This window comes from Hemibagrus wyckioides, linkage group LG02 (assembly GCF_019097595.1).
Source record: "Hemibagrus wyckioides isolate EC202008001 linkage group LG02, SWU_Hwy_1.0, whole genome shotgun sequence".
NCBI lineage: Eukaryota > Metazoa > Chordata > Actinopteri > Siluriformes > Bagridae > Hemibagrus > Hemibagrus wyckioides.
The window spans coordinates 9,996,180-10,022,638 of NC_080711.1; the positions used below are offsets into that span (position 1 = coordinate 9,996,180).

Here is a 26,459-nt window from a genome sequence, read left to right on the forward strand (position 1 = left end):
CATGTTTTGTCGAATTCAACCCTAACAGCGTTCAATACTGGTGATGATTTCTAGATGGCAGTCTAGAGAGAAAAAAAGAAATTCTGAAATTGAAAAAGAAATTATTTTATATTTCCAGGATTTTGCGACGATTATTATTATTATTATTATTATTATTATTATTATTATTATTATATAAATGATTGTTTAGTGTATTTTAATCACTTGCCAATTCAGGGTTTAAGTGAAAAAATACCAGAGGAACATGTAAAAGAAGATTCTGGAAAGAAGTGTCACAAACTCATTTTGTCAGTAAGAGATGTAACCTTGTCCCAGAAGGCCATACAGTGTCTTGAAACCCCTTGAACCTAATAATATACACAAATAACCTGTAGTTCATATAGATAATTTCGTATGTACACACAAAGAATACACACAAAAACAGTACAAATACAATAAAATGCTGAAATTTGTAAATAAATAAGGTCGATCAATAGTAATTATAGGCTTATACTAAAGAAGTTTGCTTCTAATTTAGAAAATAAATCCATCATTTTTTTTCACTCATTCCCAAAATTAATGAATTTGCTAATAATTTAAATTTGGGCTTATGTACAGTATATTTAGTTTATATATGGAGTAACAATAATCGGACACTATTTCTACTTGAATATTCAAAATTCCTGTGTAAGTTTGAAAAGATAAAAACAAGAAAAATCTGTATATGCACTGTGACTGTAGAGGAATTCGTGTGCATCATGGTGTTAATGGGAATGCAGTGCAGTCGTTTGTTCAAAGGTGTGTCTGACTCCGAGAAAGTCTGCACGCATTGAAAAGATGGGAGTAAATTTGGGAAAGTACCTGTGACATAAGCAGATAAGCAGAAATATCCCGTTAGGCTGCAAAAGCCTTTCATAAAGCCCTTCTTGAGCTTCAAGGCTGATACTGGAAGCGGAGTCTGGAGTCTAGGGTAAAATTGGAGGTGTCTTGCTTTCGACTTCCGGTGAAGGCAAACATGCTAATCATGAACACCAGGCAGGAAAGAAGCTCTTCCCACGCTCAGATCCACTTTGTGAGGCGAAAGAGACAAAACTTTCTTACCAGTGACAGATAATGTGATTTTCCTTTCCGGAGTGCTAGCAACTCTGACACGATTCATCACTTGAAACACCGTTATACAAGGCCCAACGGTCCTTGACTCTTTGGCAACAAAAGAGGTGAAGAAGTGGGGCAAAAGCCGATCTTGAGAGCATGGCATGGCTGTGACATATTTTTGAGAAGCCGAAAAGGCTGGCTCTGGTTTGTTTTTTAGGAAGCTGGGGGCTCAAAAAAAGGCCAATAGCAGGGTCGGTTCACGGGGAAACCCCTCCCATTGAACAAGTACATGATCTAAACTACGTTTCCCTCTCAGACTTTCACTAAAGTAAACATACAAAACCATAATATTGTAGGAAATATCATGCCTTTTTTTTACAGAGGTTTTAAAAATGTAAGATCGCATACGCTTGTGAGTGTGTGATCTGCTTTACAATGTGGGTGATAACATAGTAAACACAGTTCAGGTCAAGGGTCCATTTTTGGCTTCTCTGAAAACGCTATAATAAAAACACTGTGCTCATTTATGCTGATCACTGTTCGCTAAAAAATGACGTATCACAAAACGTACCACTTAGGCCATTTTACTTCTGGTAATCAAGCTGTAGACACAATGACAAAAATCCAGATAAACTCGGGTGTAAAACCTTATTACATTTTTTTCAGAAAAAAAACGTTTAATTTCAGCACTTCTTAATGAAACCTGCTTGATTGTACCATGACGTCTATAGTAAATTAGCTAGTATTGTGAATAGCGCATCTAAAATTGTAACGTGCATTTGATGCATTTCTGTACATCAACGAGCCGCACACTCAAATAGCCAGTTGTTCTGTGTGTCACTGTTGCATCTTTGGTGGGTGCGGTGAATAATGGGTTAGAGCCTCTAAACTGCTTATAAGGCGTAAAAAAAAATTTCTAAAATTGCATTTGTCATTTTTAAGCAATTACATTCTAAGCTCTCATCATAATATTTACACTCTTTTCAAATTGTTACATTTATGCTGATATAGACCTAATTTACATGAAATGATGCGACTTGTTTTTGAGTAAAACTCAGTTAGGAGAGTACAGGGACATAAGGGCAGGCAGCAAAATATGCATCAGCATGAAACAATCCTACGAACAATTCCTAAGAATTCTTTTTAATTAACGAGCGCTTTTCTAAACCCTTTATATCTAACGTAGTAGTATTCGTAAATTAAATGGACTCATACTGAACTTCTTTATTTGGAGCTTGAGTGCAGTTCAACTTCAAAACGCCAGAGGCCGCAAATTTCAACCGAAAATCTTGTCTGTTTTAATTGCCTGAGTTGGCAAATTATTATTATTATTATTATTATTATTATTATTATTATTATTATTATTCTTGTTGTTGTTGTTGTTTTTGTTGTTTCATGACTGTGTCTGTGTAGCAATGCACAGTTCTAACCATATCATCAAGTTTGCTGATGACATGGTGGGTCTCACCAGCAAAGAACAATGAGTTAGCATAAAGAGAGGGAGTGCAACAGCTAACAGTCGGGTGTAGAGACAACAACTGTCTTTGAACGTTGACAAAATTAAAGAGATGGTTGTTCACTTTAGAAGAGCACAGAGTGACCATTCTCCAATGAATATTGATGGATCCTCCATGGAGATCGTCAAGAGCACTAAATTTCTTGGTGTTCAACTGGCGGAGAACCTCACCTGGTCCCTCAACACCAGCTTCATCATTAAGAAAGCCCAGCAGCATCTCTACTTCCTACAAAGGCTGAGGAAAGCCCATCTCCCTCCACCCATCCTGACCATATTCTACAATTAGACCATTGAAAGCGTCCTAAGCAGCTGCATCACTGCCTGGTTTAGGAATTGCACCATCTCGGATCACAAGACCCTGCAGCACATAGTGCGGACTGCTGAGAAGATCATTGGAGTCTCTCTCCCCCTATCATGGACATTTACACCACATGCTGCATCCGCAATGTCAACAGCATTGTGGATGACTTTCTTCTCTCAAGCCATCAGGCTCCTCAACACCCAGAATTGAACTGTAACACACACTCAAACACTCAATCAATATACATCCATGTCTATAGCACCACCCATATTAAAACTGTTTACATGCTGTTTATTATACATCCTGTCTTTGCACATGGACTCAGTTGTTGTTGTTGCCCACCAAAGTTCAATACTGCCACAAACTTGTGCTACTGTATAAGTGTATATATGTTTACAAGACCCCTCTTTGTTTCCAATCTTATTTTTGCACAATCTACTGTATAATATACTGAATGTACACTGGATGGCGCTATTTTGTCTATCTTTCCTGTAGTGTATTGTATTGTCTGTCCCTTGTCTTGTGTTGTTTGCACTAGGTTGCACAAGATGCACTTTATGTGGCTAAGATAACTTATTTTAAATCCTTAGCTCTGTGCTGTTTTATGTTGCTCTGTGTTTGTTTTTATGTAGCACCATGGTCCGGGAGAAATGTTGTTTTATTTACTATGTACTGCGTCAGCTATATATGGTTAAAATAATAATAAAAAAGCTTCTTGTCTCTTGCCTGGACTACCTGAAGAGTGTTTCTTTTCAGGAGGCACATAAGCAAAAATATATCTACACATAAGTAAGCCAGAGGCCTTTGTGAGAGCACAAGAATTGAGAAAACTAACACCCCTGCCTAATGGACAAGAGGATAAAAGCCTTTTTTTTTACACTTTCTCTGTTTATTGAGCTAAATATAGGTACATTAAGTTTAGTATGTTATGTGTTCCCTTTTGTACCTTTATGAAAAATGATATGATAACATTATGATAACATTTGATATGATAACATTATTGCTTATCACTGTAACTGGTCAACAGAGGACACCATCTCCACAGCCCTTCATTCTGCTCTAACTCACCTGGACATTCCCAACACTTATATCAGGATGCTGTTCATTGACTTTAGTTCAGCATTTAACACAGTCTGCTCGTCCAAGCTAATCTTGAAGCTTAAACAGCTTGGAATTAGTACTACCCTCTGGAAGTGCACACACCGACCACAGTCTGTCAGACTGGACAACCTAACATTGCCCAGTCTCATCCTCAACACTGGAGTTCCCCAAGGATGTGTATTGTCCCCTCTCCTATATTCCCTCTTCACCCATGACTGCATACCTGTACATGCCTGTACATACCACGGTGATAGGCCTGATCAGAGGTAACAATAAAATGGCTTACAGGGAGGAGATCCTCCTTCCTGTTTAAAAAGGCACAACCGTGCCTTTATTTTCTGAAGAGACTGAAAAAGGCCCACAGTTGCTCCAAGATTCTTGTGAACATTTACCGCTGTACCATTGATCGTATTATCACCAACTGCATCTCATTCTGGTACGGCAACTGCATAGCTACAGACCGTACCACCCAACGTATCACTGGCACTCAGCTACCCACCATCAATATGTATATAACATACACATAACCATCTGTATATCTTGTTTAGAATGTTAATTTTTAACATATCTTCATTACTATACATTGGTAGTATATACATATATAGATATTTTTTTTATACTTATTTATAATTCCTACTACACCTGTACATAAGACATCCATTCTCCTGTACATATCACCCCTATAGTTGTATATCTTTATTGTAATTTATTGTAAATATGCCACTTATGCACTTCTGATTAGATCCTAGCTGCATTTCACTGGCTCTGTACATGTATTCTGAACAATGACAATAAAGTTGAATCTAACCTAAAAAAAATTTCAAGGTACAATCTCTCTGTCTCCTGTGTTTTATTTATTGTTTTTTCTGCATGCTCTCCCATTACCAATACAATCTGATATAATAAATTATAGAAAAGAATAAATGCATCATTACATTACCTCCACCCATACTTCCACAAAAAAATGGAACCCAACGTGGTCTGTTTCGACCTCAAATTTCTAAATCTTTAGCCTTAATCTATGTACACATTTACTCTCAGCTTTAAGAGAGCATAGAGCATTGATTTGTTCCATGACAAAGTATTTCTATGTAAGATGTAAACAATGCTGACAAGCATCACAATACACTCATAATTCACCCTAACATGACCTTCAGTGACAGCCCTAGTCTTAGGTCTACTCTGTATAAGCACTTAAATTACTTGCCATAAGTTAATGAATGAAAATATGGAAAATAAATAAAATAATGACTTACTGACAAACTATGTGCTACATTCATTATTATTTGTTATTAATATTTATTTAATCTGGTTTTATATATACACAGAAGTAATCTCTCTTCTTACATTCTTTTCCAGTTCAAAATTAATTTTGCAATTTTTAAAAAGCCAGACTAAGGGTGTATTTATGCTGCTGTATGTGCGGTGGAAAGGAGCAAAATGTTAATTTAAAAAGCAGTATATGCTATAAAACAATAATAACAAAATACAATCCAAGGAAATAGTTTGCTTGTGTTTAAGGGTCCTTTTAATCTTGTAAAATGTTAATGATCATGATCATGATAAAGAAAAGTGAAATGATCAAAATAATGATGATGGTGATGTGTTCTAAGTGTATGTACTATATGCATAATATTTAGTTCCTCGAGATAAGGTATGAATAGACAGCAAGCCCTTTGAATTGTGTTATACTTTGTATTTGTCAGAAGATGGCGGTGTTGTTCAAGATACACAAGCAACATGAACGCGCGAAAGGAAAGCTCTGATATCTTTGCTGTTTTAGCACAGCTACTAACGCCAATATTTATAATACTGTGAACCAGTCAGAATTGTTGCTTATTCTTACCCTTATTCTAATCATTATTATCACTGTTGTTGTCGTCGTCGTCAATATCATCATCAATTTACATTACGTTGCTAATTTTGTCAGACGTTGAAAAAAAAATGGTAAAAGTTCTTTTTCTTTTTCTTTGCTTTTCAATGTTCGTTGTGTCTTCCTGTGCCGTATCGTGCCATATGAAGTCAAACTATTCGAGCTTTGCGACTCCCAGGCACTGGGAATTATAATAATACAATTACAATAAAATAAACAGTAAAATAAAATTTTAAAATAGTTTTAGATTTTACATGTTTTATGCGAAATGCACAGCCAACTTTATCACTGGACATGGGTGAATTATTTTATTATTGTATATTTCAGTGACACTTTACAGCCATCCAACAGACAATTAAGTCAAATAATACGCACAATGTCCTGGGTGACTATCAGAGCGAGAACAATTCAATAAAGTGGCTTCCTGTAAAACCCCCAGCCAGTGCCGTCACTGATAGGCTAACCGTGTTCAAATCAGAAGATAATTCTAAAATTTGACCTTGTTTATCTGTGAAGGTCGAAAACACAAGAATCACGTCTCTGACAGACATAATAGTGTTTTGAGGAAGGACTGAGCGACATTTTTTTAATCAAATACAAAGCACCATGGTAAATAATAGGTTTTAGTAACTCCTTGTTAAAAGAAAACAGAGCTTCTAAATGACAATATATATCTTAATGCTACCACATAGTACAGATAGTTAGATAAGTTATAAAAATAAGTTATTAAATAAAGCTAAATAAGCTAACCCAGGCACTGATATATTGATATTGTATCACAAAAAAAGTTATTTAAAATATTATCTATAGTCCAATATTTGCACAATTGCTTACTCAGATCAAACCATCAAAGGCTATAGCTTATATAAATTCACATTTCTAATATCTTAGTCATCCTATGCAATTACTTTGTGGCACCATTTTGGTGATTTTGATGGTCAGGTGTCCACAAACTTTTGGTCCTATAATGTACTAAATACATTATAGGGGAAAAAAAGAAACTGCAGCTAACAATGCTTCTACTCAAACTGTCAAAATGTTTATACAAATTGAGTCCTGTGGGGGTTTTTTTGTTTGTTTGTTTTTTAAAAAGCTAGTGACAGTTTTTCATATACACTGGGCAAGTTTTTACCACTCAAGTGCACTTTTACTCCCACTACAAATAAAGTACACTTTACATGAAATTTACCATGTACAATGTACAACACCTAATTCCCAGGAGCTCAGTGATAGCTCAAAATAGTCAAAATGTAGCTACATTACAATTAAACACTACTATTACATTTTGATGCTCTGAATTAGTCTAGCGCCACACAATTTCACAGTCATAATATGCTAATAAATGTAAAAAAAAAAAAAATTAACGAATAATAAATAAACTGTAATTAATTTATATGTTAATGTTCAGTGTGACTGTGATAGTGTTTAAGATTAAAGACTCTTTATGTCAACATTTTCAGATAAGATTAAAAACATGAAGTGTTTTGTTTTCTTTTTTTAAATCCTAATGTCTATGTTTTGCCTGCCAACAAGGAATTCTGTAGTTACCATATCAGGTCAAATGGTCCTAAAACAATGCCACTGGCACATTGCTGCACACCAGTTTGAGACATCTGGAGAGGAGATTTTCTTACATGAATGTTGTTTATTAGTTAGAGTTAAGCATTACAATTACCATCCATGTCACCAAATTGCAGGATTAGGGTCTAAGTTAACAACTTAATACCAGACATCTTGACAGGCAGGTCACAGGTAGCCAGAGTAGTAGCACAGGTGCAAACTCAACCCCCTGCTCTAACGCTTTGTTCAACAATGGTGTAACATAGCACAGATAGCAGCTCTAATACCATATTCACCTTTCAAATGAAACTATTAGTGTGTATCTTATATCATACACAGACAGAACGATCAAAATAGAGTAGGTAAGAGCACTGACTGCATGGTACAAAAATGTGCCTAAATCATCAGCAAAAAAAGAGATGACAGGACTACAGAAAGACACAATTAGAAGGTCAAGTAACCATTGAAAGAACAAAGAGAGCATCTCCAATTTTTAAATGGCTTGTTTTTTCCAGTGAAAACTTCTCTTCTTCCTGCACAAAGCTGAAGTTCTGCATGACTCTGGAGATACTCATTAACTTTTATCAATGCACCATGGAGAGCATCCTGAGTGGTTGCATCATCATCTGGTATGCAGGTTGTTAATGTAATGTCATCATATGCAAGAAACCTCTACCTTTACAACACTTCTGTATCAAAGAGTGAAAAAATGTATAGAAAACCATGCATCCAGAACTCCATGTTTCACTTGCAGCTATCTGGGACATTCAGTACAAGATTATGTACTTTGAATAAATAATAACATTGATATTGAACAAATAAGACTTAAATTAATACATATTAAATTAAATATATATTTGGAAAATTATGAAAATAAATGTTCATACATCACCCATCTTCCCCTATTAACAGACTCAAGTGTGTGTGTGTGTGTGTGTAAATTACATCAAAATCCTGCTGGCAAATCTGTGTCAACGAGATGGCTTAATATGTCTGTCCAACGCAGTTTTACAGTCATTATCATTACTTACTTTACTAAAAACAGGAAATGATGAAAAACTAAGAGTCGGTATATCACAGAAGTCAAATTCATTCCAAAAACAATTCAATTTTATAAGGTCAACATAAATGTAGCGCCCTGTAAAATTTCACACATGACTTGAGTGCTGCATACCAATACATTTTTTATTGCAATGCCCTAAAGTTATGTTGATGTCGTTTGAAGCTGGCTGCTATTTAGTTGAATCACGTGATAGCATTATTCATGGGTGGTCTATAGTTCTCACTAGCTCCAGGACTTTTACCCCGTCAAGGACTCTCATTCTGCTCTTTATGTTTGTCATATTACACCTACTCTTAAGAGACTATATGAACTATTAAAGAGTTGTCATTTGTTATTATTATTATTAGTAGTAGTAGTAGTATTAGTAGTAGTAGTAGTAGTTGTTGTAGTAAGTGGTGATGGTGGCGGTGGCTGTGGTGGTGATGGAAAAAAACAAAAACGTGGCTCTTAGCCATAATTGACTTAATGTACACGGTTATATTAATGCATAATCAATATAAAGAGATGTTTGTAAATAGTTCCCTATTTTATAATCTTCCCTATTACAGCATTGGTTAAGAAACAAAACTGGACACGTGATTCGAAGAGTTAACGATTACGCCATTGGCATGGTCTGTCTTAACGTATTAATACAGATGTAAAACAGCACACATAAATATGCTAAATAACTTCTTAAGTTTAATATATAAAACACTAAATAGTTCTAGTATGAATTGCATTTAATAATTTGTTCTGTCTGTTACACAATGGTTTCACGCTCACCAAGAAGTAAAAGCTATAGAATACAATGATGGACATATTTGATACTTTAAGGAAACCTCGAAGGTCTCATAAGTGCATTTTCGGTAACGCTATAAACTCTACCGTGGCCCAAACTCATAACTGTAAAGGAACCACATTCTTGCGTCAGTAAGGTCAACTCTGGCTGTGGACAGACTTTTCTCCACGCGTCGTTGGGGGCCTTCCATGTAAAACCTTTTCTTCTCTACCTACGTATGTTGCTTGATCTCTCTGGCCACTTCTGTCCAGACAGGGGCCAGACTACTTATTGTTTACAAGATGTCTCAAGTTCAACTGCAAAGTCCGTAACAAAAGCCAGTCTCACAGGCAGACGAGGCTAAAGTAAAGGGTAATACATAGAGGGGGTTTGGGTGAGACTGATGCGTTACATGGGGGAGGGAAGTTGGACATGAACTTGAGAGCGCTGTCCTCAGCATTCCTGATACTACAAATGAAAAGGTTTGGAGTGCCAGTGAAGTGGCCTACTCCCTAAAAATCAATCAATCCCAGTTTGTTTGTTTTATTTTTGTTTGTTTTTTAATGACAGTGACCCACATTCATGCGTCTACTATGATGGGTAATTGTTTTTTCTATCCTAGAACCTGGCAAAGTATCCAGGATAGTGAATAAAAGTGTTTCACTTTCACGAAAAAAAATCTCCACAAGATAACTAGCGTAGGTAATATACGCCCTACGAACAGATAAACTCTTTTCTGTGTCGTTTTTAGAAAACAGTCCTGATGCGCATACACACATGCCTTGTCGATGAAATTTAGGAATGTACATTCGTCCGTAATATTAACACAAGCATTTAATTATTTTTGGTCAGCGCCAGTCACTCACTGATAAAGTCTAAAGTCAGTCACAGAGTCAAACTCATCTGGTTAAACAAAATCAGTAAATGAAAAAAATTGACGCACGTGCTTGCCATATCTGTAGACCTACTATAGTGGCCAAAATAACTTAAACTATTAACCTGTGTTTACGTAAACTGTGTATATAATTTTTTTTTACATAACATCTAACTACACCGATAGTTTTTGAGCTATAAAATAATTGAACTCGTTTGAGGAACTACAAGTAAAATATGAAGCTCTTAACCCTGAACGGTTCATTAAACACTGTATTAAATTTTATTTGTATTATGTGTACAAATGTAAAAATCGATCGGGGTTCAAAAAAATTATATATACATATATATGTATTCCGTTTAACTTTGGTTCAGTAAAGCACTGAAAGTTTTCTTTCATTGCAAGCCAGTATTGCAAGTGCACTATTATTTGTGGTGGCTCAGGTCCTGAGTCACAGATCAGAAGGTTGTGTGTTCAATCCTACCACCGCCAAGCTGTTATCGTTATGTTTTTGGGCAAGACAGTCAACGTTCTGTTTAGTTGTGCGTCAATTGTCATTCGTTCTACCTCTTTTTAATTATTAGTTAAATGACCAAATGTGTTGGATTACGTTTTAACTTATGCTAGTCTTTTACTGTAAATATGTTTTAAGCGAGTTACTGTAAATTTAAAAAGAACTTTACTGACAGCTCTGCTGCCGGTAAACATTTATAATAACTGTTTTACAGATTGCTTGTTTTTAGCCCCTTTTTGCAGTAAGCATCAATTTTACCTATTTGATAGTACGTAAGTGTACTCTAGTTTGGGGTTTAATGTTAGCTAGCATCAGATAGTACAGCTTTGTTGCACCACCAACTTAATTAACCAGCTAATGAAGATATGGGATAATTATAACACGTACAGTAACAAAATGAAAACAAAAGGCTGGTCTTCAAAAGGTACAAAGATTAGCAGCAGATAAGCAGTATAACCTACTTAACTTTAGCTATTAAATGCTTCTTCGTGTCCAGCCTTAGGTCTCTACCCATTCTTTAAGGACAGAGAAACGTTAAATTACAAAGTTTAACATAAATTTAAGAGTACCAATCTGTGAAAAAAGGGGATGTCTGCAACAGCACCTACCACCTACCTACAACGTCGGCCATACAGGTTTACATCTGTGGTTTCGCTCCAACTCACATCTGCACCCCGGTGTAAGGTGATTCTCGTGATTCCAAATGTATGTCACACACTGCGGTAAACTCAAGTGTAATTGAATGTAGAACTGAAAAGGTCCACATTGGTGACAAACATCATCGCTGAATAACAACTCGTAACAAAAACTATTTGTTTTCTTATATTTAATCAATTGCAGTCAAAAACACTGGAAGTAGAACGTAGAACCATTCGTAACTAATGCATTATGTTACATTCATGAGTAATCTAACCCATTCGTTATTCACAAAATGCCTCATTATTCGGCACTGGCGTGCAGTTCTTATGTTAAAAAGACAGAGGCCGCCAATTTCTACTGAAAATGCGCACAAGTACATAGAGTGAGTGTTAAACGTTTTGATAAAAAAATAAATTAATTAAAAAAAAAGACCTACTATTTGTACGGAACTATACGGAATATATTCCCTTTTTAGTGTAAATTAGATTTTTTTTTGTTTAAATTAAATTTAGTGTAAACCGTGAAATCAAGGTTGGATGAGTAGGTCTAACTTTTTTGTGCATTATAGTTCGTCTTAAATCTCACGCAACACGTTTTCTTTTTCAGTGTAGCTCTCCCAAACAAACGTAATTTCTGCAGATTGTTGAGTACACTTGCGTCTATCGTCCTCTGTTTGTAAATACTGCCTACCTGCGTCTATTTTTGTTGTGTAAGTAGTTGATTGAGTCATTGAATTTAATACTGGACTGTGAATCGATTGTTTAGCTATAGACTCGTGCGGTTTTTCCAACAAAGAACTATTCACAACTCGTTTGTTAAATATCTGATAAAGAAGGTTATATGGAAACGATTGCATAACAGGTTCGGCCTTCTTTAAGATTTTCGTGGTTCATCGTTATTGGGAAACTCACCCAGGTTAATTATCAGCTGAAGACGGACGACTAGAGTTGAATCGAATCTTGCTAGATTTTCCCTGTAACTTATTCCCTGCACTTATTGCATATATTTGGTCGACCTAAAAAAATCGGTGGAATATAACTGTAATATAGCAATTAAATTTACGTGATATCTGAGTATCAGAAAGGACAAGAACCACCGTTAAATCCCTGCTCAAACATAAGAACAACATTGTTTTAATGTAAGCTAGAAATTGATGCATTTTATATCGCATTCTGTTGTCTCTTGCATGTCTCTTGTAGTACTTTTGTGTGGTAAAATTAGTGGTGACAAAAATTAACGATTTGTGTATATTAACAGCCAAATGAATCATATATATATAAATGGACGGCAATAGGAAATTACTAACATCTTGTTAATTAATTCAGTTAATGTCAGGATTTGGCAATTATTAATAAACACAGTTTAGGTGATCTGTTTATAATCAAGCTATTTTAACTCTAGTGGCAAACTATAAGATACGTTTGAGGCACTTTCAGTATTTGTTTTGATTTGATTTATGACAGTGCCTCAAATAAACTGGTTAGTTTTGGTTAACCTACATTATGTACCAAAAGAGAATGTAAATTATATTTTTTAATGCTATCCACGTCATAATGTTAATGCCCATTATTGCTGGATATTTAAACAGACCACACATATTTTTTTACCTGAATGCGATAAGCAGAGGTAAGATATTTAAGTTTTCGCGCAGTAGCTCTCTACAAGTAGGCTTCTCTCTACAAACAAATAATCAGGTGTGCTCTTAAATCCCACGACCTACTACAGCCACGAACAAAATGAGGAACATTTAGTTTAATGGAAAACACATGGATTAAAAATGCTTTTCAACAAGTGCAACATTGTGGTAAAAAAACGGCCAGGAGAAAAGATTAGAATCTAAGCTTGAGAGAGTTATGTTAACGCTATTGGTTTCGTGATCCACGTTCATCTTAAGTACACGTGAATTCCAAGGTCAAGGTTAAGCGCTGATTTAATGGCTCTGTCTACAAGTCCCTCTCTCCCCCATCTGTCTCCATCAAAACATCTCTAGCCTCACCCGCAAAAGGACAAGGAAACACTCAGTTCTTTATCTATCAGTTCTTTTCTTGTTTATTTACGCATTGCAAAGCACGATACGTTTACACAAGTTTCTATTTTAAATGGTTCAAAGTAAATTTGTATCATATTTACAGTATGGTGTATTATAAAGAAAAGTAAGTCCCGTGTCTAGGATTGTCAAAAAAGATAAAATAAAAAAAAAACTTAGAAGTGCTCATAAACTCGTTGCAAGTTGACAAGTTGACAACCTGACACCCCAACAAGATTGTAATTTGTTTGAAATTAACATGGGACGTTTACGGGACAACACTTGGCGTACCCACTAGCACAATTTACAAATTAGGTAATTGGGGAAAATTAGCTAAAGCAGTAAAGTACTTTAATGTGATTAACGTGATTTTTAATTGTTACATATATACATTTAATATATGTCACATAAGTATGTTAAAGAATATTATTGAGTATATAGTTTAATAAGCTATATTTCTACTGCAGTAACAACATCGACATGCCTAACATTCTAACATTTATCTTGTCTGTAAAATCCCACAAATGCATATTTTGGCATATTTGTTTTATTTTATTTTATTTTATTTTATAACATAAATTGTCTATCCTAGGTCATTTAATTTCGAGAATCAAATACGCAGGCAAGAGAGCACAAACAATCCCAGTAAAAGTCAAGTCGACTTTTTTTCTGTAATATGAGTCACAGATATAAAAATGTCTTGTTGCTCAAATGCCCATTATGGACCGCTGTTCTTAACTTTGGCGACAAATTTCTTTTCCTTTACCCTCCTGTTCTGAAACCAGATTGTGATCTGCCTCTCGGACAAGTTGGTTACCGCAGAAATCTTTCTCCTCTTGTCTTTGGTGATGAATTTGTTGGCTGCATACTCTTTCTCCAGTTCCTTTAGCTGCACTTTGGTGTACGGTATCCTTTTCTTTCTACCTCTACGAAAAGATCCCCCGTCATGTTGGTGGGCAACAACATCTGGAACGAATAACAAACAGGGTTAATACTGACTGGTTGTCTTTTTCTCTATAACTCATGGACAGTCCGAACATGCTCTAAAAATCTTTTCCCACATTCGTGGATTAAATCTGTGTGATTTTCTTTTTTCTTTTCTTTTTTTTGCACCATTGGAATATCGATATGGAAAAACGAGCCTTCCATAGTAACTTCCCAAAATGGCAACAACTTTACCGATATCTGTAAACAAATTAATAAAAATTGCAATATATTATTTAGGCAAAAATTTAATAGGGTGCTGCACATAATATGCATACCTGCTAATGCAGATTTCCACAAATGGCCGGCTTGGCTCTGTTCTTTGGAACAATACATTTGACCTCCCCATCCATTAGCCAGAGACCAAGGCTGGTAACTGTCCATATGGAGGAGACTATCGTGCCGTGGCTCGCTGGTCCCTAATGTCTGTACTACGGACACGTCCAAATAGCTGGCCATGGATTGATAAGGACCATGGTAGCCATGATAAAAAGCGAACTCTTTGGCTCTGGTGGGATATTCTTCAGATGTGACCGGGGTGTCCATGTATTTCTCCGCAGAGTAGCCAAGTGCGCTCGGTTGCGTGCAAGTCTTGAGTGAACCCCGCCCCATCCTGCAGGGATAATAGCTGTTGCCAAAGTAACCATAAGGTATAGGACCCGTAGATGAAGCCTGAGGTACCGATGCACACGGAGTGCATTGCTTACTAGTTTCTCCTGAACTCGAGGTACTCACGTCCACAGAGGAATAGCTGGAACCATGCACAAGGCTGGAAGGGTGACCGCTTAGGGCTGAGTGAGCTATCAGATTTCTGCACTGGTTGGCCGCGAAATTGCTGCTACCAACCAGACCTTCCATGTTCTTGTTAAGCTCATCCAAGTTATTTTCATACACAAACATTACAGCATCTGCCCAACGAGGATTCAGGACCAGGGAGGTGGTCATAGCACGCGTACCATTCGGACGGAGAAATATCGCTCAAAGACCTTTCTCCAGAGCAGGACACAAGGTTACATCGCCGTAGCTGCATTGACGCAATGGAGTAAAGTCAGGATTGGAGCTCATTCATTGGACGATAGACATGTCACGTGATTGACAACTGACCCTGACGAATAAACAACAGATTTCTTTTGTCGCCTTACTGTCCTTAAGAACTGGAGAATATATCCCACATTCAGTGCGAGCCAAAGAATGAATATTAAGTGATATGTAAAGTGATAATTATGATAATTTCGCATTGCTTTTACCATGTGATATGCTCTGTTCAAAAGATAAAATAAACTTTTCTAAAAGCATGCTTAAAAACTAGACTATTTAAGTAACCCCTGTAGTGTTGAAATAAATATTTAAGGACTGTGGTTTATCTGGACTGTTTATCAGCATTAGTGCTCAAAAATGCTCATAAGTTTGATACGGCTCTTACTGAATAACATTCCAAATGATTATACCTGTTGTTTTGCTTGCCTTTTCTCTGTGTGGATGTTCTGTATTTTGTTGTGACTTAAAACAAACTCACAATGTTGTAAGAAAATGGGTTTCCATTTTGAGTTTGTCGTGTTTATGAGTTTTTCGATGCCATTGTTACTTCTGTCTTCCTCATTAGGAATCTAGATGTAAATCTTAATTTCCGCAAAATTAATTTAACAATCTATTATTAAAAGTGAAAGACAAACAACAGTGAGATATTCTATTTTTGAATAAACCAGGTTATGTAAAGGATTTCGTCAAAATAATTTTTTTCATGTGTTCATGTGAGAGACTGGGACTCTGAATATTTTAAAAGAGCTGAGCAGCATATTTTAAAAGAGATGAGCATTGCTCATCCCTCTACCCCCCACCCTCTTCATCCCACAAACACACACACACACACACGCACAAACACACACAAACACACACACACACACACACAAACACACACACACACTTTTACAGATCAGGCGGGGCCTTCAAGGTCAAGGCCAAGTTTAAACCGACGAGACTGGCCCTCCCTGAAGGGCCTATTCAGAAGGCAACGATAGACGCAATCCCTCCTTAAACAAACTTCCCAAGTTCAAGGCCTTTGCTCTGCGCCTGTCATCACAAACATATGCATTGAAGCCAGCAATATAGCCTAAATGCAATTGAATTTAATGGGTTAAGATAACAGAAAATGAACACAATTCACAATGTTTTAATCCATACCTACTATTCTTTACAGAAGAAAAGTATTTCTTTACTTTCTGCTCAGACCTGAAGCACAATCCTCTGTCTCTACAGCTGCCACTGACCCGTTTGGCTCGCGCAAATCAGCTACTGTACACAAGAAACGCCTTAATGCTCGTATTGTCCAACTTCCTGCTTTTTCGGAAATATAGGGCTGTATCTCACTGACTTCCCAAATCGAATAATGAAGTAATTTTCTTAATGAAAAATCAGTGTTAACGAAGCTCTGAAAGGTATAGGAAGGCTTGTTATCTGCCTACGGAGGACTAAATTTGCTGTTTGAATAGCTTTGGAGCACAGATTATACCAAAAGCCAAGACTCATTAAGGTACAAAAACCTTACACTGGACTTACAGTTCCAACATAATTTTCTATACATGGCGTAATGGCGTTATTATTATTATTATTATTATTATTATTATTATTATTATAAGAACAAGAAGAAGAAGAAGAAGAAGAAGAAGAAGAAGAAGAAGAAGAAGAAGAAGAAGGAGAAGAAACTTCAATTTAAAAAAAAGAAAGAGTGGTAATATCTTGGTTCAATCACTCAGGTGATCCATCCATCAATGTCTGTAGCTCAGAATCAGTTTTTAGTAATGCACTATATGTACAGTCGAAGCGTGTTTGTCGAGGGGGAGTGGGGTGGTAAAAGAGACATCAGATTATAGTACATATGCATAGTTGCAGGCAATGTGTGTGTGTGTGTCGAAGGTGGGGTGAGAATGATACATGAAGGCCCGTATTTGTCACTGCAATGATTCTTTCAGCTCTCTAGGCGCATTCACATAGAAAAAAATGGATAATCGATAATAAAGAGCTACTTTAAACGTATTCAGCGTGTGAAAACTCACTAGCACTAATCATGCCTAACGTATACATTTGGGTCGTGGAATAAGAAAGAATGAGCTTTCTAATTCTTTGAATATTTAATGTCACTAATGCACTTGACAGCATGTGATACTTGACAGTGTAACATGTAACGCGTCTGAAACCTTTGCAGTATCGGTTTCGACAGTTATTTAGCCATTTAGTGTTTCCCAAAAACTTTCAGGACCGCTTATGTTTATGAATGACCGTCATAACTGTAGACGAGTTCACTTAGGAAAAGTTTTAAGCGAACCCCATAAATATTTATGATATGCAAGAACATTTTAATTTACAGTAAATGAGATATTACTGTTATTTGAAAACTGCACTGAATAAAATTCAATGAAAAAAGTTAACTTCTGAAAAAAAAAAATCACGATGCTTTTCAGTTACCTGAACGAGTGTCAGAACACACAGAATAATCGACCGATAGTCTCTTAGTCTGTTCGGCGAGTGAAATTATGGCTCAAATTATGGCAGGCAACGCTCGGAATAATATGAGAAAAAAACAACTACTGAATTAAGGCATAATAACAATTAACGTCCCCTTATTAATTGTCATTTTTAACGTTGAAAGAGTAACTAAGCTTGCAACACGTAGGAAGAACTTTGATGCATATTACCAGGAGAGGGGCTAATTAGAGACTCATTAGCAAACCAGCAATTCGTTGTGCCTCAACGAGATGGCCAATTTAGTGTTTAGTTAGCTTGCTTCGTTAACGTCATTTTAAGCATGCTCTATAATTAGCGACCATTTTCGAAAGCCGTTTTACCAAAATTGGTAAATTTTGCAAACTAATTCGTAAATTGCAGAAAATTAGATACATTCGTGATTCTCGAAGTCTGAAGATATAATAATAATTATAACAATAGTATATGAGATCTAAAATAACATACAATACAGGATTATTATTATTATTATTATTATTATTATTATTATTATTATTATTATTATTATTATTATATTCATATATTCACATAGTCTTTGTGAACATGATTATTTTATTCTCTCTTTAATTCACTGAATTCACTTGTTCAGTTCAGCTTTCCCAATTACATTCACATGGTCTTTAAAATAATCCTAGTTAATTATATATATGTGTGTGTGTGTCTGTGTGTGTGTGTGTCAGGGTTTTCAGATGGCAGCTGTTACTCAGTGCCAAGTACGTGCTTGCATGTTAATCTTAGTAAACAGAATGCCAAACGCATGAAATAATAGAATAAAATTAAACATCTATTTGATCCCGTCTACAGCTGCCATTGTGCAGGTGTCACCGCTACTGCTATTATTTATGACGAATAATATATAAACTCACTTTTTACTGCCACGATTAGTCAAGTTTTTTATTCGCTTAGCACTGTTTTATAATATTTGTCTCAAGTATGTCTATTGCCTTGTAGAGATCAAATAAATTACAATACAAAGAAGTAACAAAATGTCTTGCATTGTCGTTTGTGTATTTAAATAAATAATTAAAGCAAACTGTCGATATTACTATATGTATTACATTTGATTGAGTAGACCAGTCAAAGCACGGAAATGGCAGTTTCTCTCTCTCTGTCTCTCTCTCTCTCTCTCTCAAAATATGAAAATTTTCTCACTGCAAAATCAAAATTTCTACAATCACGTATCAAACACATTAGAACTGAGTAATAAAGAAAAAATAACGTAAGCGTGTTTCTGTGAAATTTCTTTTTTGTGGAGATTTTAGCGTATAGAATAAAATATCGGGGTGATGATAGAGCCCTTTGTTCCCGAATTCTTTCCACATCTGGAAAAACTTGCAGGTAGATGGTCTGGCTTCTCAAAATAGTCCACAGGTGTTAAAGAGGGTGCATGGAGCATTGTGATAAACTGGTGTCCCTCCACGGTGTGAAGGAAGGAAGGAAGGAAGGAAGGAAGGAAGGAAGGAAGGAAGGAAGGAAGGAACGAACGAATGAATGAATGAATGATAAAATGAAGTTGATGCATGCTTTTTTCCCTCCAATTAACATCCTGTTATCAGTTAATTAGTGGTGTACATTTATGTATAAATAATTTCAAGGATCCAGTTTTACAGAGTGACGATAAAGAGCATGAAGTATATCATGGCACTTAGTAATAGATAGATCTGTTTATAAGCATTCTTTACAAAATACTTGGATGAATGATCTTATATAGTAATAGAATTATCTAATATAGTAATAGATAGAGCTATAAGCATTCTTTACAGAATACTTGGATGAATTATCTAATATAGTTATTAGAAATCAGCAAGCAACAAATATTATTCTTTTCCATATTCCACTGATGGCAATTTTTACACTTTTGAATATTCAGATAAGACTATAAACGATATGAAAGTTTTTTCCGATTGCAATTCAGATTTCAATTTTATCACTTAGACTTAAGTGTATTACCTTTTTTAATACAATATATATATATATATATATATATATATATATATATATATATATATATATATATATATATATATATATATATATATATATATATATATATATATATATATTGCACACACGAAGAGCATTATTAAAATACTTTAACCAACACCCCCATTCTTTTTTTATGTGTTTACATGCATTAAGTTATAGTTCATGTGCATATTTGTGCCTAGTAACATTTATAAACATCTACGTTCTTTGAGTGTACTAATTCTTGAATTGTTTTGCCTACAAATTAAAATAATGCAATTATTATAGAACCGGAAATAATTGAGCTTTCTTGGAGTTTCTTTTGCTTCATGTTTAATTTAAAAAATTTGATATTGATATTGATATTGATATTGATATTGATATTGACATTGATATTAGCGCCAAGGTTATTACCACAGGGTGGTCAGAAAGAGTGGACAAAAGGGGTAAGTGGGAGAAGGTCAGTGGCCTTACACATTGGCAGAGGGGTAGGTTTGGGGGGTGATGACACACTGATGAAAACCGTGAAAAAAAGCAACAACAAGAAAATAAAGAGGAAAATGAAATAGATTTTCATTAATTATAGATCGAAGACTAATGATTGTCGTAGTGCGGTTTATCAGAAGACAAATCAAATCAAATCAAACAATTATCATTTTGCTTTAGGAAGAGGCAATTATAATCGATGAGGGTGGCGTGACTAATGGAGAAAATAGTTTTTATTGTAGGCAGGCTGGAGCAGCATTAAATAAACATTTGGCAGATCTGTCAGATCATACAAACTTCATTTTTTTTAAATAAGCTTGGATTGTGGGCACCAATATTTGCTTAGTCCGCATGTTTGAATTTTCCCTGTGGAAAGAGTTTACTTTTAATGTTGTCGGTGAATCTGAGGGGATGATCAAGGCTTAGATGGTTCTTGATAGGTGTGCACTACTGGTTCTTTTCTGTTTTGTATGCATAACTCACATGTCACGCTTCCTCGGCCATAGCACGCCACTTGAAACGTTTAATCTTAAATCATAAAACACACAGAGCAATATATAGCTATAAATATATACCTGGTTTGGCTGATCAAATGAGACGTCTCCTATCGTTAATGCGCCAGCGCCATTTTATCACCAATGCGCGACGTCTGTTTCAATCTTGCGAGAATGTCTGAAAAGAACAATGCAAGCATCTGATAAAGAATCATGAGCTGGGGGTGACATCGCTCCTGTATTTCTTAATGAGGAAAAAAATAAATGATAACTATTAAATGTGTAAAACCATACATGGAATATCTATTGTTGCTGCGTGGCACAATAGATTAAATGAAGCCAGAGGAGGAGATATACTGCCATTTAGAAACGGAACTTAATGTAGGCTATAATAAAACATAATTTTCTAAGACAAGAGCACTTCCTATATTATAATTAGTCTGTATGGTTGCTCTTATTCAGTCTTTCCAGAGTGAATAGTTAATTTAATAATTTAATCTTAACAATTCAGACGTCAGTGAACAACTAAGAACACGTATGGTTGCAGCAAAAAGCATGAGAGAAACATTAAAGTATTTCTAAAATAATTAATCCTGTATGTGTAGATTGTAATGATGGGGGTCTATTTGTCTTAATTATTAGCATAATTATTAGAACCTCATAAGAAACGTGAGGGCATTTAGTGAGCTTCAGTATAAGGAAGAACCATTTCAGCAAACACTGATGATAATAACCATGCCAATTTTTAAATATAGTGTTTCTTGCAATGCAGAGTGCAATATCTTATGTGTAAGAAAGGCTACATATTATTATAAATGTATATTAAGTTTTATTTCCATTCGTATTTTATTGCATTGGTATTGTATTGAGAAATGAAAAAGCAAAACGATCATCCAAGGATTCTACATAAGAGATTTTTTTTTTTGTAATGGACTAGGCTTCTAAAAAAAATTAAATAAAAAAAATCAACATTAGTGTCTGAGAGTTGACGTTGTCAACTGGAAAACTCAGTTCCCAAATTTGAATCTCCTAAAAACTTCACATGAGCTCCAAGACCGAATTTGCTGTCTAAAAAACTATTACACATAAATTATCCTTTTTAATATAATGGATTGTTCAATTTAAATTATGCTTTTATGTTAAAAGTGAGGAGTGTCTTTTGCACAGCTTTATGAATTACAGTTCACACATCCCTACGTACATTTCATGACATATTCATGTCCCCTATCCGTCATGCAAAACACACAGAATTTGTCTCCCCAGCCACGCGGACATTAGGATTCTAATGACTGACTTCCAAAATTATAAACATCAAAAGCTGCGAACAATTACGGTTGGCCTCTCTCTCCGGGGAAGCAACTGTGATAGTAAGCAAAGGGAGGTCGAACGTAATTCTCCATAACAAAAGTACAAAGGCAGGTCGGAGACCAAAGAAAATGTTACACCTCCTCTTGTCCGCGCGCCCGAGCGGCGCCGCGGCGGATTGAGCGCGTCTCTCATTAGGTGGAAGACCGGACAGGCGGAGAGAGAGCACAGATAAAGGGAGGGGTGGGCACACGATACAAAACAACTCAATCGTTCACCCTTTTAAAACAAACTTGGCTCGGTTCTACAAGGGTACTTTCCGTGATGTGGAGCGTGAAGTCCTACTTGCTACAATAGGCATTGTAATGACAAAAAATAAATTTGGAACCACTTCGGAATTGAGCTATTTGGATTAATATCTCCTCAGTTGTGTACAGAATTTCAGACAAGAATCGATCGAAGACAATGTGTAAGTGAACTCTTCCACTTGGTTTGCACCTCATTAGCCAAGGACAGTTTGTTGTTGTTGCTGTTTTGTTTTGTTTTGGTTGCCAAAAATCTTTGCTGGTTTGTTTGCCACCGGGTCTAAATAGTTGAAATGTACTGTAAAACTACAGATGCACTTCGGATATAACACCCCTGCTGAACAAATCCAGATCCAAGTCAAAACACAGACCGTGCTGATCAATAGGCAGTTTTTGTCATGTTTTCTTTTCTAGTTTCGTTCAAAACTTGACTAAAGATAAGCAACAAATAATTTTCCAATAGTTTGTTTCTTTCTTAAATATGTTGTAGTGGTAGTAGTGGTCATTCAGACACTACCTTTTCGACTTCTACTTATAAGATGGCAAAAGTGCGCTACCCGTTTGACCAGCTTTGCTTTGTTTTGGCAGCTGGTAATCGGTGAGACCAAGCTGGATTTTTCAGCAGAGACTATGTCATGTTTGCGTCCATGCAACGTCTCTTACATTAAAAACTAATAAAACCTCAACTTTTTACTCGTTACAGACCAAAACTCTGACCAAAACTCATTTATAGCTCAAAATATAATAATTTCATTATTACAATTCACTTTACTTGTTTACTTTTCAGTGGCAGAGGGCAGAGAGTCCCCAGTCTCTTCCATTTCTCATGCTGATAGTGACAATGGGGAGGAGGAATCGTGCACGCGCATGGCCCTGCTAAACGGCGTAGACCAGAGTCGCCGACACCGGACAGCGTTCACGCGGGAGCAGCTCGCGAGCCTCGAACAGGAGTATTGCAAAGAGAGTTATGTGTCACGGGCTAGACGGTGCGAACTGGGGGCGACCCTTAACCTGCCAGAGACAACCATAAAGGTATTCGTTACTGAAAATACAGTCACACAAATGGACAATTTGTTTTGTATTCTAAAGGACTGGTTCAATAAAAACGACAACTATATGACCTATTAGTTAGGTACAAGATCAGAAAAAATCTAAAATTACGAATTCATGTGCATTATACTTTAGAGACCACAGAAGTGATATACACTCTTCTTCTGATGATCTTCTTTCCTCTATGTAATTGCAGGTCTGGTTCCAGAACAGAAGAATGAAGGATAAGCGACAGCGCCATAGTCTTAGCTGGCCTCACCCACTGGACCCAAATCTGTGTGCCTTTATGGTGAGCCAGGCAGTGACAGGGCTGCCATACCCACTGTTTCCCCACATTCCCCTGCAACTGTACTCTCAACTGGGTGTGGCAGGTTTGCCAAGTCTCCCCGGTCTGTCTAGTCCCTACAGTGCTGGCTGTGTGAGACCAATGAACACTGTATTACTTCCACACTCACCCTACACCAGGATTGCTGGGCTTCATTCTCCGGTCCTCTACCCTCCATTGCCCACAATGCAGCATCCTAAAACCTGTCCCTGCCCTTACTGCCTCCACTGGTCTCCACCAGAACAAGTACACAAAGCTAGGGTTGGAGCAGGTTTTGGGATGAATCTACCCAGTAGCTCAGAACCCTCAGTTGCGCTATTAGATTGTCGGGAAGAAATACATTTGCCCCAGTGAAGAAATTGTCTTATTTAACAGAAGGCCTTATGTATTACTCATTCTTGAGTAGACATGTATTAGTTTAAGGTTAAAACTAAATTCTACAAAAAGGCTCATTTTCAGGGGGAAAGATAATTCATCCATCTCAAAAAAGGAGAACTGCAAGAGCACAATAAATGGATCTATGAAATGTAAATGAAAGAACACTGATTTACCTGTGATGCACAAATGTTATAGTGTATTTTTTTAGTTTTAATGACGAATGTTTTTAGATCTAAAAAAGTAATGATTTGGTATTTTCTTGTCATTTAAAACTTTGCTGCTCCAAATTGCTGTCATAAAATAACTAGTGTAAATATATTAATTTCATAAAAGTTTCTATGACAAACAAGATAATTAAAATATTTATGAAACTATTTCCTAATTTCTTTTTTTAAAATGTAAAATCTCAAATATAAAATGTATAAAGTAAAAGGGCAAAAACGATAGATTATCTTGAGGTGAGTACAGTGGCATAATACAGTGGCTCTCAGCTCCACAGTCCTGTTTCTGATCCTGAGCTCGGGTTACAATGTTGTCTGGGTGTAGGCTTTTGGCAAGTTTTTCCGTGTAGATCTGGTTTTCCTCAGCATTCTTTGTTTTCGTCTACCAAAAACACTCCACCAATTAAATTGGTGGCTCTAATTGTCCCCTTGGTGTGTTTGAGTGAATGGGTGGACTAGCAACCTATCCTGGTTGAGTTCCTGCCTTGTGGACAGTGTTGGCAGGATAGACTCCAGCTCCATTATAATTTTGCTCAGGATAAAGCAGTTACTGAAGTCAAAATAGATAAATGAACATAGACATTTTGATCAAATAAGATGTCAACGTCATATATTTCTTTAATTGTATATTTCTCTAAAAAATCTATTGGAAATTCTATAGAAAATAGAACATTTTAATGTATCCTTCATTCTAGCCCATCAACTCAGAATGAAGAGAGACACTTTTCAAAATTACAGACACTGCAGCACACGAATCCTGTCATTATAGCTCATGCTAGACATAATCCAATATAGCACTGTGCAACATGCCTTAACACAGGGACCAACCAGACAAAACAGGAGGTGGACAGTCTGAGACCTCTAATCCCCAAAGATAGGTTCTGTGCTTTATTTAATGATAAGTCAAAATCATATGTCAAGAGCTTTATGTATTTAAACACAAATATATTTCAACTCTGACATGTTTGCAAAGCCCCAATATGGAACTACACATACAATGCCATAGTCATTCCAGCATGGAGACACATTTCATGATAAAATGAAGATAAGGTGGTTCAAACTGTAGTACTTAGGTATCAGGCTACTGACACATCACACAGAAGGTAATATGGATTAGACCACCTGTCATAGTCCAGGTGTTTTTTCTTAGTTGAGCTGCACCTGTTACAGGTGAGCTATAATACAAAGGAGCCAATTCTTCTGTAGCTAGACTAAAACGAACCTCTTTGGTTGGTTGTGTTTGATTTAAATATTCCCTTTAATGGTCACCAACTTTAGCTGTTCGTAGAGATTTATAAAATAAGATACATGATTTAATCCAAGCTCATGTGGGTTAAATGCTTAATATCTGAAGTCCATTACTCATTAAAAGAGAAACGTTTGTCAGGATGTTAGACAAGAAAAGAGTGACAGCCAGAAGAAGTAAAAAGTAAAGAGAAAAATTTAATTCACCAAGCTAGAAAATAAATCCATAATGTTAAATGTTCCACACTTATTAGTAATGTTTTGCTACACATGCATAGATAGATACATGTTGTCATTTGCAGTTTTTATTCAGACTTAAAAGATAAAAAAAAATAAAATAATGATGATAATAATAATAATAATAATAATAAGGAGAAGAAGAAGAAGAAGAAGAAGAAGAAGAAGAAGAAGAAGAAGAAGAAGAATAGGAGAATTGTTAGCTTGGGAGCATTTGATAGACGGAAACACCCATGTGATGTCTTTGATTACCTGTTATAGTATGTTTATAAAATACGGTCCTAAACAGCATTCTCCCTATCCAAGTTAAACAATAGCTCAACAGGTGACATGTGCAGTAACAGCTAATGGGTGGGAACTGACAGTAAAAGAGAGACAGTTTTCTTCATGTATGTTGTGAGAATTTTGACTATTGTTACTGACTGTAAAAAGTGGTAGTGGTAGTGAGAGGGTGAAATAAATGCAGTAAAAGCTTCTCTTTTGTCTAGATAACACCACTGTGTGATATTTACAACATCCTGCTGCTAAGGCAGCCCTGGCCCTGAGGGACATAAGAGATGGTCCTGTTGACATTACTCCTAAATCAGCCACGTGTCTTCACTGTGAAAACTTTTTCTTGATATAACACAGTCAGAATGTATTTGCAG

At 36.0% G+C, this 26,459-nt stretch overlaps 2 protein-coding genes across 2 annotated transcripts; one reads left to right on the forward strand and one right to left on the reverse strand.

Moving 5' to 3' along the window:
- Positions 1 to 11,489: 11,489 nt before the first annotated feature.
- hoxb13a (homeobox B13a) lies at positions 11,490 to 15,314 on the reverse strand. Its single transcript, XM_058417746.1, has 2 exons — positions 14,561 to 15,314; positions 11,490 to 14,264 (listed from the first exon to the last, which is right to left on the reverse strand). Exons 1-2 carry the CDS (start codon positions 15,225 to 15,227, stop codon positions 14,017 to 14,019), a joined length of 915 nt encoding a protein of 304 aa, XP_058273729.1. The 5' UTR covers positions 15,228 to 15,314; the 3' UTR covers positions 11,490 to 14,016.
- Positions 15,315 to 22,234: 6,920 nt separating this feature from the next.
- Positions 22,235 to 24,411, forward strand: eve1 (even-skipped-like1). The gene is made up of 3 exons (XM_058375075.1): positions 22,235 to 22,520; positions 23,144 to 23,388; positions 23,603 to 24,411. The coding sequence occupies exons 1-3, from the start codon at positions 22,517 to 22,519 to the stop codon at positions 24,083 to 24,085; spliced, it is 732 nt and encodes a 243-aa protein (XP_058231058.1). The 5' UTR covers positions 22,235 to 22,516; the 3' UTR covers positions 24,086 to 24,411.
- The last annotated feature ends 2,048 nt before the right edge of the window (positions 24,412 to 26,459 follow it).